The following is a 12,612-nucleotide window of genomic DNA, read 5'->3' as shown; positions in this document are numbered from 1 at the left end:
TCATTTCCTAACCTTGGCTTAGCTACAGCAGCTAGAAGTGAATCCCATTCCTAATTTAATGGTGTAGTTCTAGCTGCTTGTCCTGGTTATGGGAATCCAGCTTAGTCATTTCTTCTTCATTCATTGTCACGGGAGAAAGGGAAAAGATCCTCTTCAGGTTGCTTCTTCCCACCTCCCTAACACAGCTCTATCAAAGTTCAAGGTGAAATTTGGCTCAGTGAATATTTTCCATCTGTGGCATAATAGGTAGCTCCAAAAAGAAAAGAGTAATTTTGCTAATATTTTAAACATGCAAAAAGCAGTGAGAGAACAGTCTGACCCACGTTGAATTTGGGAAAAGGAAATGGATACGTATAGCCCTCCAATTTGGAGGTGGATTGACCAGAAGAAAGGACTATATAAACTAAGCCTGGAGCAAGGAATGTCATCATCATCCAGACAGCTCTGCACATGACTGACTATGATACAGATAAAACTGATACATAAGTAAGTGTAATAGGGAACATAAAGAAACACGCATTTATTACAGACATTTGTAAGTACAATATTAAGGATTTATTGTATGTGCTTCTGTCTCTTTAATAAAGGTATTTATTGTCCACTTTGATACAGCAGTTTTCTTCCATCACATACAAAATGGCAGGAAAACCCTATTGCTACATGAAAGGACATATAATCTTTTCACTTTCTTTTCTCATATTGTAAAATATTAATATATATTAAAATTGATAACATTTGAACCAAAATAAGTAAACAATTATTATGGAACCAACATAAATAAACATTGCTATTCATTTAAAATTATGACATAAAATATGAACATGATACATTTTTATTTGTGACTAAACAACATTGATGTTCTGCAAGCATAAAAGTAATGAAACATTCATACAAACTGCAATTCCCTTTTTAAGCTCCTTCGTTATAAGATTTTCATAGTATGTTATAAAATCATTTTCACCAACCAGAAAACTCACCAACATTTGGACATATTTTGCAGTAGGCAAGATCTGATTAAGAGCGGTATTCTTTATGAATAATTGCAAGACATTCACCTTAAGGATACCATGTTAATAACTTAATTTGATAATATGAGAGCACAATTCAAACTAGATAGTGCGTAGATATAATTCTCTCTTGCAATGAAAGATGATGTGGATTACGCATGTCTGATCTCAGTTTCAATTTCCAGACCTCTCCCTGATCATCAGGGAACCATAACATTAGAATTAAAAGAGGTTTCATGCTTGTTCTCAGTCTATTCTCCCTTTTCCTACAGACAACACAGAAGACCTTAGATCTTAAAACACGAAAGGCTTTCAGGTACAAAGTGGTTTAGATAACAAATTTTGCTACTAGGGTTTTTATTGGAATAATCAATCTAAAGCTCACTAAACACTTTGGGCCACTTCTAGTATTTTTATGTCTTCTCTTCTCTACAGCATCCTACAATAAGGCCAACGTCCTTATCCCTGTAGGACACCCCTGGATAGAGGTGCCAAATGTTTACTGTATTACAGATTTAACCATAATTCAAATAAAGCAAGACACTGAAAAGCTGCCCTTTCTTCACTCAAATCTGAAATTATTTCGTGATTTCATAATGTAAAAACAACAATAGCAGCCTTGCCTTGATGATGGATAAAGAGAGAAGAACCAAAACTCTTCACTGTTAGTCACTGTATGATGCACCATTTCATTTTGTTAACATAAAATATATACTGATAGTAGGAGAGCCATTGCTATTGGTTGCCATTGAAGTTATTAACAGTTATACTGTGTGGGGAAGCAAGGTAAGGCACTGAGCTAGAGAGAAAACAACATCGTAAAAGGGTGAGTGCCTGACCAAGAAAAGATAAAAAAAATTAGGAGAAAACCAATGGACAAGAGTCGTTAGGCCCTGCCTCTGTTCATGTTAGAAAAAGCTGGGATGACTAGAAAAGGACAAAGACCTAGTTTTTAATAGCCCTATTTAGGTGAGAATGGATGCTGCAGATACTTGAATGCAGCCAGATAATTGTCTATGTTACATATGGTACAGAGACGATGGAAATTATTTGGACAGACTGACAGTATTCTTAATTCAGAGGGATTTGGGACCAATATTAGGTAGCAAATGCTACCTGAATGTGTAATGTAGAAGAAAGTAATCAAACACTCTGCAGTGAGGTATTTCCATTCAAAAAAAAAAAAAAAAGGAAGATGGGGACTTTAGTGATGCAATGCTGTCAAAAATATTACATCGTTTTAGGAATCTGGCCGGTGTCTTTGAGGGTAGAAGGAGTTAATCCTTGTTATACAGTTAGCTGTGATACAACATAAAAGCCAAGTTCAAATGATTTAAGTTGCACCTAAGCTGGCAGATGAAGTAAAACTGCTGGTCTTTTTTTCTGCTGCAGCCTGGAGTGAGATCAGCACAGCCACCGCGCCTGGAAGCTCTTTTCTACTGCTGTCTTTACTCATTGCAGTGTACACCCTGTAGCAATTTGCACACCCTGGAAACTATTCTCTATCTTCAGGTCAGTTTTCCATTGCTCTGGCCCTACTCCAAGTGAAAGTAAATCATACTTAGCATAATTTACTCTGTAAAGGTTAAGGAGTTTCTGTTACTCACACTTTTCATACCTGTTTTATCAAACTTTGCAAGTGACAGACGAGAAGTTGCAGAAACATAATCTAATTCCATAAGTGTGCGCATGCTCTTAAGCTAGTGTTAAGCTCAGTAAAAATTATCTAAGTTCAGTGCAACTCTCTTTCCTGAAAAATTGAAAATTTCTTACGTTTTTAAATTCTGCTTAACACTTTATAATCAAGATTGAATTTGCTAAAAATATAATGCAACCTTAATATCCATGTCATGCCTAGTCCTAACTGATCTTAATATCTTACTTAAATAAGAGTCATATTTTCTGATTTTAGACATTTCTGTTTCCAGTTTCAGCTGTCCGACAGGAAAATATTGCCCCTATAGTGTCTATTTATTTCAGGAAGGAATTAAATGTTTTCTGAAGATTCCTGCCTCTGTTCATGTTAGAAAAAGCTGAGATGACTAGAAAAGGACAAAGACCTAGTTTTTGATAGCCTTGTTTAGGTGAGAATGGATGCTGCAGATACTTGAATGCAGGCAAATAATTGTCTATATTATATATGATACAAAGATGACGGAAATTATTTGGATAGACTGACAGTATTCATAATTCAGAGGGATTTGGTGCCAAGCCCTTAATTCAGGCTGTTATAAAAGCAGAGAACAAGAGCCCTGAGAAGTCCACGTATTCACATGCCTTCATATCTGTTATTAATGTTCACAGTTAATGTCAAAGTCATCATGGTAACACCATTTCAGTATTGTAGGACTTAATTACAAGCCAGAAAATCTAATTGATATAGTCAACACTTACAGGTCTTAATATGACATGTTATATCACTGGCTGAGACACGAAGATAAGAAAACGCCATCACACATTCAGAAATCAGCTGAGCCAGACAATGGCTGATCTGTTCAACAGAAGAAAGAAATTTATTTGTTTTTTATCACCTCTTCTTTTATCTTCCAGTTACGGAATATGATGATCTCCAGAGTAAATTTGCCACTTCACAATTATACAACAACAGAAATGCAGCAGCTGTAGGAAATTTTCTGTCTAAGCATGTATGGGTAGAGATGAGTAAAATGTAGACTCCCTAGTTGAGTTATTACTCTGGTCTCCTTTCTAGCTCATAGAGACCATGATCATTTTGAGGCTGAAAAACACCCATCTCCAGGAAAGAAGACTCATTCAACTACCTCGACACTCATGCTTACAGCCACTTTTTCACATTAGCTGGGTGCTATATAACACTTAAACCCATGCATACTCATCTCTCTGTTAGTCTCTGACTTTCAACAGATCACCAACCATTTGACGCATGCTTCCATCCAGTTCACTTTGAATCCTTCTGAATAAAGGAAAGAAACCAATTTAAACAATATCTTGGACCCCTCATTGTAATATGTGTTCCAAAGAGTCACTGCAGAAATGGAAATAAACAGCTTCCTCCCACTGCTCCCTCAGATCTGAATTCAGCCATTGCTGTATTTTTCACAGATGGAAGAAAAAACAAGGAAAAAAACGATGTTTTTTAATGGAAAGAGGAAAACACATCCTTGGAAGTCAGCTTTTACATAAAAACTAGATGGCATAACATTCCACTTCTTCAAGTTAGCTGTAATTACCTGGATAGAGAAAGGAAAATGGCAAGTCCACTTTTCTCTGTTATCATTTCTGTTGTTTAATCGGACTTGGCAGGTCACTGAAATGTCCAGAAGAGCAGTGCAAAAATGTATCAGTCTGATAGTCCTCACTGTTTGGTACAGTTTAACTTTCTTCACTCCTTTCCAAACCCTCATGTTCCCATCAAAAAAGGTTAATCAATCTATTACTCTAGAGGTTACAACTACCATTGGGGAAAAAACCACCACCAACAACAAAACACACCACAAAACAAAAAAAAACAAACAAATGCCCTCAAGTACAAACACTGGGAATGCAACTTTATTTTCAAGCTTCTGAATGTTTTACAACACTGGAGAGCAAAACAATCACACATAAGAAAATACTTAGCAGTATTCCTAGCAGTCTCCTAGTCCATCTCCTCTGGGTCTCGTTCTCTTTCTGCGCAAAGGCTTGCTTTTCTTTCTAACTTACGTGCAAAGAGCAGTTATTCCGTAATGATTATCTTATAGAGCCTCCCAACACCTCCACTTTCTGCTACTTAGCTCTCAGAAATTTTCTAACCTGTAGCTACTGGAATAACACCACAACATGAAAGTGTATTGGTTTTTATTGTGAACTTTGAATCTTTTTGCTTCTCAAGAGACAATATGAAAAGACAATATAAGAGGACTTTTTAGTCATTGTCCTGCAGTTTAACAAGACATTTGGTTTCTCATTTGCATGTCTACTGAATCAGAACAAGGAACAAAGCTTGAACAAGCTGGATAGACTCCGTTTCCCATTGTGTAAGGATGGAATACCAGTTTCCAGAGCTGGTCATCTATGGTGTCCACTCTCTAGACACATTATGCTATATGGTTCATCAGTGAAAATGCACAGGAAGTGAACCAAGAAGAAGTGACTTTTGGGTTTGCTGTGGTGCAAAACATATCAATGAGAGAGGTATTTTAATCAGCCAGTCACTGTATAATATGTCACTGTAATGCTTGTCCTGCAAAAGAAATCCGATGGGCAGAACTGCTACAGAAGTGGATCCTCCTCCAATTTGCTCCGTATAAGCTGCAGTCATTACATTTGGTGGATCTTTAGGGTTGTTTGTGGTTTGTTGTTTTTTTTTTTCCTAATCGGGCTTTTGTATGTGATTACTCCAGGTCCTGAGGCTGTCTTTAGCACATAGATGTGGTCATTTTTACTCCAGAACTAGACGGCACAGTCCATCTTGTCCTCCTCCACACTGGCATAAGTCCATATCTCTTACCATGCCACCTCCGGCCAATTTCCGCTTGTACCTCAAAAGGAAAGGAGAATGCTGTTTTGTGGTCAAATACTGCTTGGGAGTAGACTGGTGGGAAAGAGCAAAGACAGAAATGGTGGCTAGAGAAGGGTAAAATTTAGACATCTCAGTCCAAGTTAGTTCCTCTAGGCTTCCTTTCTTGCTGATAGAGAAAAGTAGGGTCTTCCAGAGAATGTTTCATCTAGCTTGTCTCAGCATGCTCATCTCTCTGCACTGACGAAAATGTCTGGTGTGGCTATTTCAGAGTTCGCCTCCCACGCTGAAGAGTAAATGAACCCCACTCTTCCTCTCAAGCAGCAAGGACATACTTTATGTGAGTCCACCCAGTCCTGCATTCCTACTCAATGACTATGGGCCCAAGAAAGTCTTTTATTAGTGCTGTCACACAGTTGAATTACGAAAAAAAGTCCTACTTCCATTTTTAGCTTTCCTGGTTTCTATTTCTACCTGGTGATCCTCAGACCACCTTCCTTTGCTGAACTGAAAAATCTGTCATCACTAAGTAACTTTCTCCCATCAGAGTAGTTACACTTTGATATCTTTATGCATGATCAAGTTACCTCAATCGTCTTCTGGGAAAGAAAAGAGCTTGAGGTGTCTAACTCTAGCACTATGAAATATTTTCTCCAGCACTAGAATATTTTCCCAGCTTTTTTTTCATAACTTCTCCCATTTTTTTTTTAAATATGCCTTTGAAAATTTATTCCAGGTCTCACCAACGTTGCCTACACAATTAAACACATCTCTCTACATTGCTTGCTCTTCCTCAGTTGTTAAGGGATGTTGTCTTGTTGCCATCTGTTTCTAGAAAAGTATAATCTGCATCAAGTTTCTTAACTGACACTCAACAATTTGTGGCAGAAATAATACTACTTTGCTATTTAAGACCACAAGGTGAAGTCCGTCAGCAATCAGGAGACATTTGCTCTCTGTTGTTGACAACTATCTGTACCATGCATTGGCATGTTCATAAAAACATACGGTGGGTCGAGACCAGCCACTAAAGCCTGCTTTCACATCTGATTCTCATTAGAACTGTACCTTCTGAGATGTTTAATAGGAAGGAAATTTCTAAATTGAAGTGTTGTATGTTGCACAGCTGGGATGTTAAGCTGGATGTAAAGCTTATCTACTATATCTACGATAAAAAAAGAGATTAATAATAAAAAAAGATTATTAATAGACTAGTGAACAGGAGTGTTAACTGAGCACAAGCATCACCAGAGCAGTCAACATTTCATAGCTGTAAACTCAACCGAAAGCTAAGAAGTGTTAACATATGGGAAGATACATTTTAATATTTCAGAAATTTTTGACAAAATTATCAAGTAAGTGTGCACCATGGAACACGCAGACAGTTACATACTGTTTGCAAGATTAGTCAGCCCTAGACTTTAAATTTGAAAAATGGCCATTTAGTCAATACAACCCAAGGTGTCTATAGTAGGTCAGCGGTCTCTAACACAGACAAGGGTACTTGGTCCTTTCAATATCTCTCTTTCACTTGCTGTGATGAAGGGGCAGGATTCACCTCCTAAATACACATTTGACACCCTAGGGGATACCCTGTGGGGTAGCATACATGAATCAGGAGGCTCTCCCTTTTTAGGAGCTGCAGGTAGAAACCAGTAAACTCTTAGTGTTAGTTTGAAAGTGAATCCCAGTCATACTCAGCTACCCTGTAGTCACAAAAGAGGGTGAAATGCCAGGGTTTCAACCCATTCCAAAATAGGGAGGATAAACTATTATGTTGCCTGTATAATTCATTTAAGATGCATCCTTGTCACAACGTTTAAACTATGTAAATGCACCTGGCTAATAAGCTAAGTGAAATGATTCCTGTCCGATCGACAGTAAAATTCTGACTTACGTATTCTAAATAGAAAAAGAGATCTATCCACATGAAGAAATACTGGGAAGGTTCATAAGGATACTAAAAACACTAGAAAATAATATTTTGGTATGAGACAATCAGCATAAATTTCTTTTCTTTCCAATTTAATCGCAGAGTTTTAGTAACAGGAGATCTCTTTGCATCACTGCAGCAGCTTGTACTTTCAGGTCCAGACTTAGCATGGGTTTCCCAAGCCCTGCTATAGTATGTGCAGAAAGGATAAAAAATTCTTGATGAAAGAGCAAAGTGGTAAAAGTTCATTCCTCCACTAGATGGCTTCATTCCCATGAAGATAATTGAAATGAAATTCAACATCATTGATTCCCACGTTAGCTCTTAAGAAACTAAAGTATCTGATTATCTGCTTGTATGAAACTGATTATTAACTTTATATATCTGCCGGTTAAAGCAATACTGTAAAGATATAGGTCCCTTACCTCTTGGTTCAGGAAACAGTAGAGAACCGCTACAATAAACCCCTGGGAAAAAAAAGTTTAAAAAGTTGAGTGTTTGAAAAAGCCACTTGCACTATCTGACTTCATGATGGCACTGTGTGTGTGAATTAATGAGTATCATTATAAGTTGGAGTATTGTTATAAATTGGAAAATTCCTTATGTATCTCCAATAAAGGTGATCAGCCAGATAATTAACTAGTTAGTGGCATTTCACCAAGGTAAGTTCTGTAAGGCGATATGAATTCACAAGAACAGATGATACGGCAGCTGAAGTTCTCCCACAATATGCTTACAAAAGTACAGCCCATTCTACAGCCAAACACCCTGTGAGCTAATTCTTTACACTGTGCTAATCAGTAAGGAAATACAGACTTCGTAAGGAGATCCATGGATGGAGTGGATACAGCTTTCCAGTCAACATCCATGTCTTTGCAGTGTATCAGATGAGATCAAATTCTGGCCGATTAAATTGTTAAGATTCTGAACTGAGATAAGCCCAGGAAAATCCTAGGAGGTCAATGGACATACGTGATCAGATACCAGCTAAACACCTCACCCTTTTATTCATTTTAGTTATTCCTTACATTGTTAATTAACTCAGTGGAGACCAATTCTAAGCAGGGAGGATCAGGATTTAGGTGTGCAGGGTATATTGGACGGGATTGACACAATGGATTAAAACCTCAAGAGGACTAAGCCAGCACAACTGCTGGATTTTCAGTGATGCACACCGACGAATGATGCCATGCAACCGTTCAGAGGGAGGTATGCTTCCTGGTGAAGTTTGGTAGGATTGCCCGCAGCTGCTGCTTGTAGACTCTGAGGTGCAGCACAGGGGAAGGGGGGAAAGCCAAGGGCAGCTGTGTGCTGCCTTGCTCATAACTCAGGTAGCAAAACCACCTGGAGGGTATGTCAGAGCAGACCCAGGAGCTGTTCTAGCTGCCACCAAGCTCCTCAAGCTGTCCATACCCTGTCTGTCAATTCAGAGTATTTGGGGGCATTCAAAGTACACCAAATATTTTGCCTGCTCAGGAGGGAAAAGCGCGTAGCATTCCTCAGGGCAGTAGTCTGTACGGGTCTGATAGGTGCATCAGTCACTATTCTGTGTTTATGTGCTTGCTTATCAATTTATTCTTGGCCAAAAGAATTTGAAAGCGGGGTGGACCTACAGTTTTGATTGCCCCTGGATAATTTAACGTCAGCCCAAATGAGATTGTCAGTGAAATCAGGGAAGGTATGTGGATTACCACTAGTAGAAAAGAAGGTTTTCTATGCTTGACTTTGGCCCAATTTACACATGCACCTGAAAGACTGAAAGAAAAAATCTGCAAATATACAGTCTAACCTACAGCCAGATAGGAGGTAGGTCACATCTCCAGATACTGTAACTCAGCAAAGAACCATGAACTCTGTGAGGAGACAGTAGCTTCAGGATCCAATGATTTTTTGTGCAACACTAGTTGTCATGTGAACACTAGATTAAATTAGAAAATCTACTAAGAAGGAACTGAAACCTCTGTGGTCATTTTACCTGAAAAGATCCAATGCAGAGCTCTAAGTAAAGGCGAACCCCCAGGCTAGTATATTCCGGAAGAAAGTTGAAAACGATATAATGGGTTCCAAATAATGGAATTAGAAGCAGAGTTGACCTTGAGAGACGTCTAGCACAGGACGTGAGAAGAAGTAAGGTAATATTATTCTCCAGAGTAAAGACTAATGCATGCAACAGTAATGAACAGAAGTTAAAAAGAGTATCTAAATACCTACATGTGAAGTTCATATCTCTTGGGACTAGTGCTGGACAGAAAGCATAATGAGAAACTAGCCAGAAGTAGATTTCTGACACATTGCCTTATTGGCAATACCATGTTCATGGCAATACCATGCTTATGGCTTTTCTTATGGTATTTTGACATTCTGTCTTTCTGAATGAGATTGCTGTTGAGGAAAACACAAAAAAGTAGAATATATTTTGCCCCACTGGAGCCATTGAAAATTTGGCATTTATTTGTAAGTAAATACACAAGAAGTAATATGTTCATGTACAGGAAAAGGCATCTACAGAGAGTAATTTATCCTACCCTCAATCAGGGATTTAATGTGGATTCAACTACTGGTTTCCTGATCTCTCCATTGGTGATGACTGGAAGGTAGACATCTGAACTGATCTGAATCCATCATGTTTACATGGTCACTGTTAGGTGAGATGAATCTCATCCTTTGACTAGTTTCCTTGGGAATGGGATAAAGTTGGGACTTTCTAAAATGTAATGCCAGACAAACTAAACCTGTCTGCGACACTGGACATGTGCTTCTCATTTTGGAAAAGATGATGCAAGTTTAAAATACGGTAAAAATAATTGTGGGTTTTTTTATTATTCCATACACTACCTGTACTGAGAAGAGTTATTGAAGTTGATTTGTCTAGGGTCTAGTTTTTTCAGCAAAATTCTGATGATGTTGATAAATAGGACAAAATTGACCTGTTCACAATATTTTTGGGGAGAAAAAAAAAAAAAGATTACTTTCACATGTAAAACTTTGTGACGAAAATCTGGGGTTTTACTTCTGTTATGTAAATTGTGCAGTTTCAATGAGACCAGTGTAAGATTATTAATGTCATTCCTGTTGACAGCATTCAAGCATCTCAATAGGTTACATTCCTTCTTAAAGAAATAGCCGTTGAAGATGAAAACTTGAGAATTTGATTTTAAGTAAACTATTTTTGTCAACAGTCTACGTGAATCTTTATTTTTTGTAACTCATATAATTTTGATTCTCTTTTGTGATGGTTATTGCATTAAATTATGGCTAATATCTTTAGACATTGTTAGTAGAATTCTTCTAACTAAATATAGGTATCTACAACTACATGTCTGCATCTGAGCTGATCACACCATTCTCCCTTTGTAGTTAAAGGAGACCCAGCCAGTATAGCCAACAGAGCCTCAGGTGGAGTTTGGGATGAGTCCTCTCTTCCAAATATAGACACATATTACAAGTCAGATGAATCACATACCCAAAATGCATATTTCTCTTTGTTGACTCTGAAGAGAACTGAGAAGCATTAGCTAAGATCCAAAGCTATCTAGGGTCAATCCTAACCTGCAAATCAAATTTTCTACAAGTGTAATTTGTAGAAACAAATTCTACAGCTTTACCAAAATCTGTGAAGTTGCTCAGTTTTCCACAATCAGAGTGTTTCTCCCTATGCATTTTTGTGTGTCCGTACACACCAGCTCTTCTTTAGGTGATGCTGAATGCTTGATTTTCCCTAAGAATATCCACGTTTCACCAGAAAGTCTAATCTCATTTTATCCATTGGAGATGCCTTAAGTACATTCCAGCAGAAAAATCACCACTGTAATGCCCTGAATCTCTTGACTTCAAATGTGGATGTCAGATGAGCACTACTGAGGGGAAAAATAATGGAGGTAGAAGGAAATGTAATGTTTTATTAAAACATGACAAACTATGACCAGAATTCAACTTGAGATTCTTCATTCACATTGTTTGCCTATATATGCCTTACTTGTATGCAACTGTCTGCAAATTAAATCAAGTTTTTGGTAGATGGCCTTAGGGTCATCCATTAGCTTCTTTCTCAAATATTGCTTGGGTTTAATGACATGTGGGAATAATCATACACAATAATCATTTTTTAAAGCCCATCAGTTTATTCAATAAATGTCAGGCTCAAGAACCGTTATTGTTGTCATCACCTATGGATAGAAACCTATTGCCCTTGAAAGTTTGTATTAAAATTTATGGATGATTGTGGACTCTTAATCTAAAACTTCTGTTTTCAAATACTATAAGGATGGCTTAACCTCTCAGCTGTCATTAATTTCAACCGAACTGGCAATTCCATGTAATCTTTCATTTATGTGAAGGTTGTTTGCTTGGAGAGAGGGAGGCAGTCCTCTGCCTCTGTTTAGTTTGCATTGGACGTAGGCAAGTTTACAGTAGAAATTCTACCATTCCAATTCCTTATTTCAAAAAACATTTCAGCAAAAAATAATCAGATTTTAATTTAAAAGCCTTTTTTCTTCTAATTAATGTTGGCAAACTTAGAGGTACCTACCCCAACAGAAATTATAATAGGTCCTTTGATTAGCCACCAGTATGGAGAGCCTTGATTAATATCCCAGCACCTAGGAAAATAACAGTAAGTTTAGAAAGACATGTATGTAATCGCTACAATTAAGACACTACCTAACAGTGACAGTGAAAATCTGAAGAGAGATATTTTTGTGGAATTGCAGGTATAGCACAAGTATCCAAGTATTTAAACTCTGCTTTGAACAGGACATACTCTTTACAGATTATCCTACTCTTTTCAAAAAGAATTAATCATCTCGATATGTTAAATGACAGCCATAGATGCAACAGCTTTGACAAAAGACTTAAACAGATGATGCTGTGACTGATTTAAAGATATAGCTTTTTTCTTCAAAGTCATTTATTTAAGACATCAAACATTTTGTCTGTGTAAAATAGTGAGCACTCCAGGCATCAGAAATATCAAAAGGTATTTTGTATCAGAAACTCATAAAATTTGCTTCCTTACTTTGCTTATCTGGTTAGAATCTCTTTTTTTTATTGTAGCACAAATACATATTTCAGGTTCCTGGGAGGGATCCCTTGCACAATTACAATATCATTGCCATAGTATACTCTAATGGAGATTGTAATCCCCATTCACTATGTCCGTAGTAGAATGGAAATGCAGAACTCTACCACAGGCACTA

General features: G+C 37.5%; 1 protein-coding gene across 1 annotated transcript in view; it reads right to left on the bottom strand.

Moving 5' to 3' along the window:
• Positions 1–5,383: 5,383 nt before the first annotated feature.
• The window catches only part of GHRHR (growth hormone releasing hormone receptor), a 25,593-nt gene continuing 18,364 nt past the window's right edge, over positions 5,384–12,612 (bottom strand). Inside the window, exons 9-13 of the mRNA XM_010290423.1 lie at positions 11,946–12,015; positions 10,253–10,344; positions 9,393–9,522; positions 7,843–7,884; positions 5,384–5,506 (exon numbers count right to left, since the gene is read on the bottom strand). Of these exons, the coding sequence (XP_010288725.1) occupies positions 5,384–5,506; positions 7,843–7,884; positions 9,393–9,522; positions 10,253–10,344; positions 11,946–12,015 (457 nt within the window). The remainder of the gene's footprint in view (positions 5,507–7,842; positions 7,885–9,392; positions 9,523–10,252; positions 10,345–11,945; positions 12,016–12,612) is intronic.

This window comes from Phaethon lepturus, unplaced genomic scaffold, assembly GCF_000687285.1.
Source record: "Phaethon lepturus isolate BGI_N335 unplaced genomic scaffold, ASM68728v1 scaffold16147, whole genome shotgun sequence".
Taxonomy (NCBI): domain Eukaryota; kingdom Metazoa; phylum Chordata; class Aves; order Phaethontiformes; family Phaethontidae; genus Phaethon; species Phaethon lepturus.
This window is presented reverse-complemented; position numbering and strand designations above follow the sequence as displayed.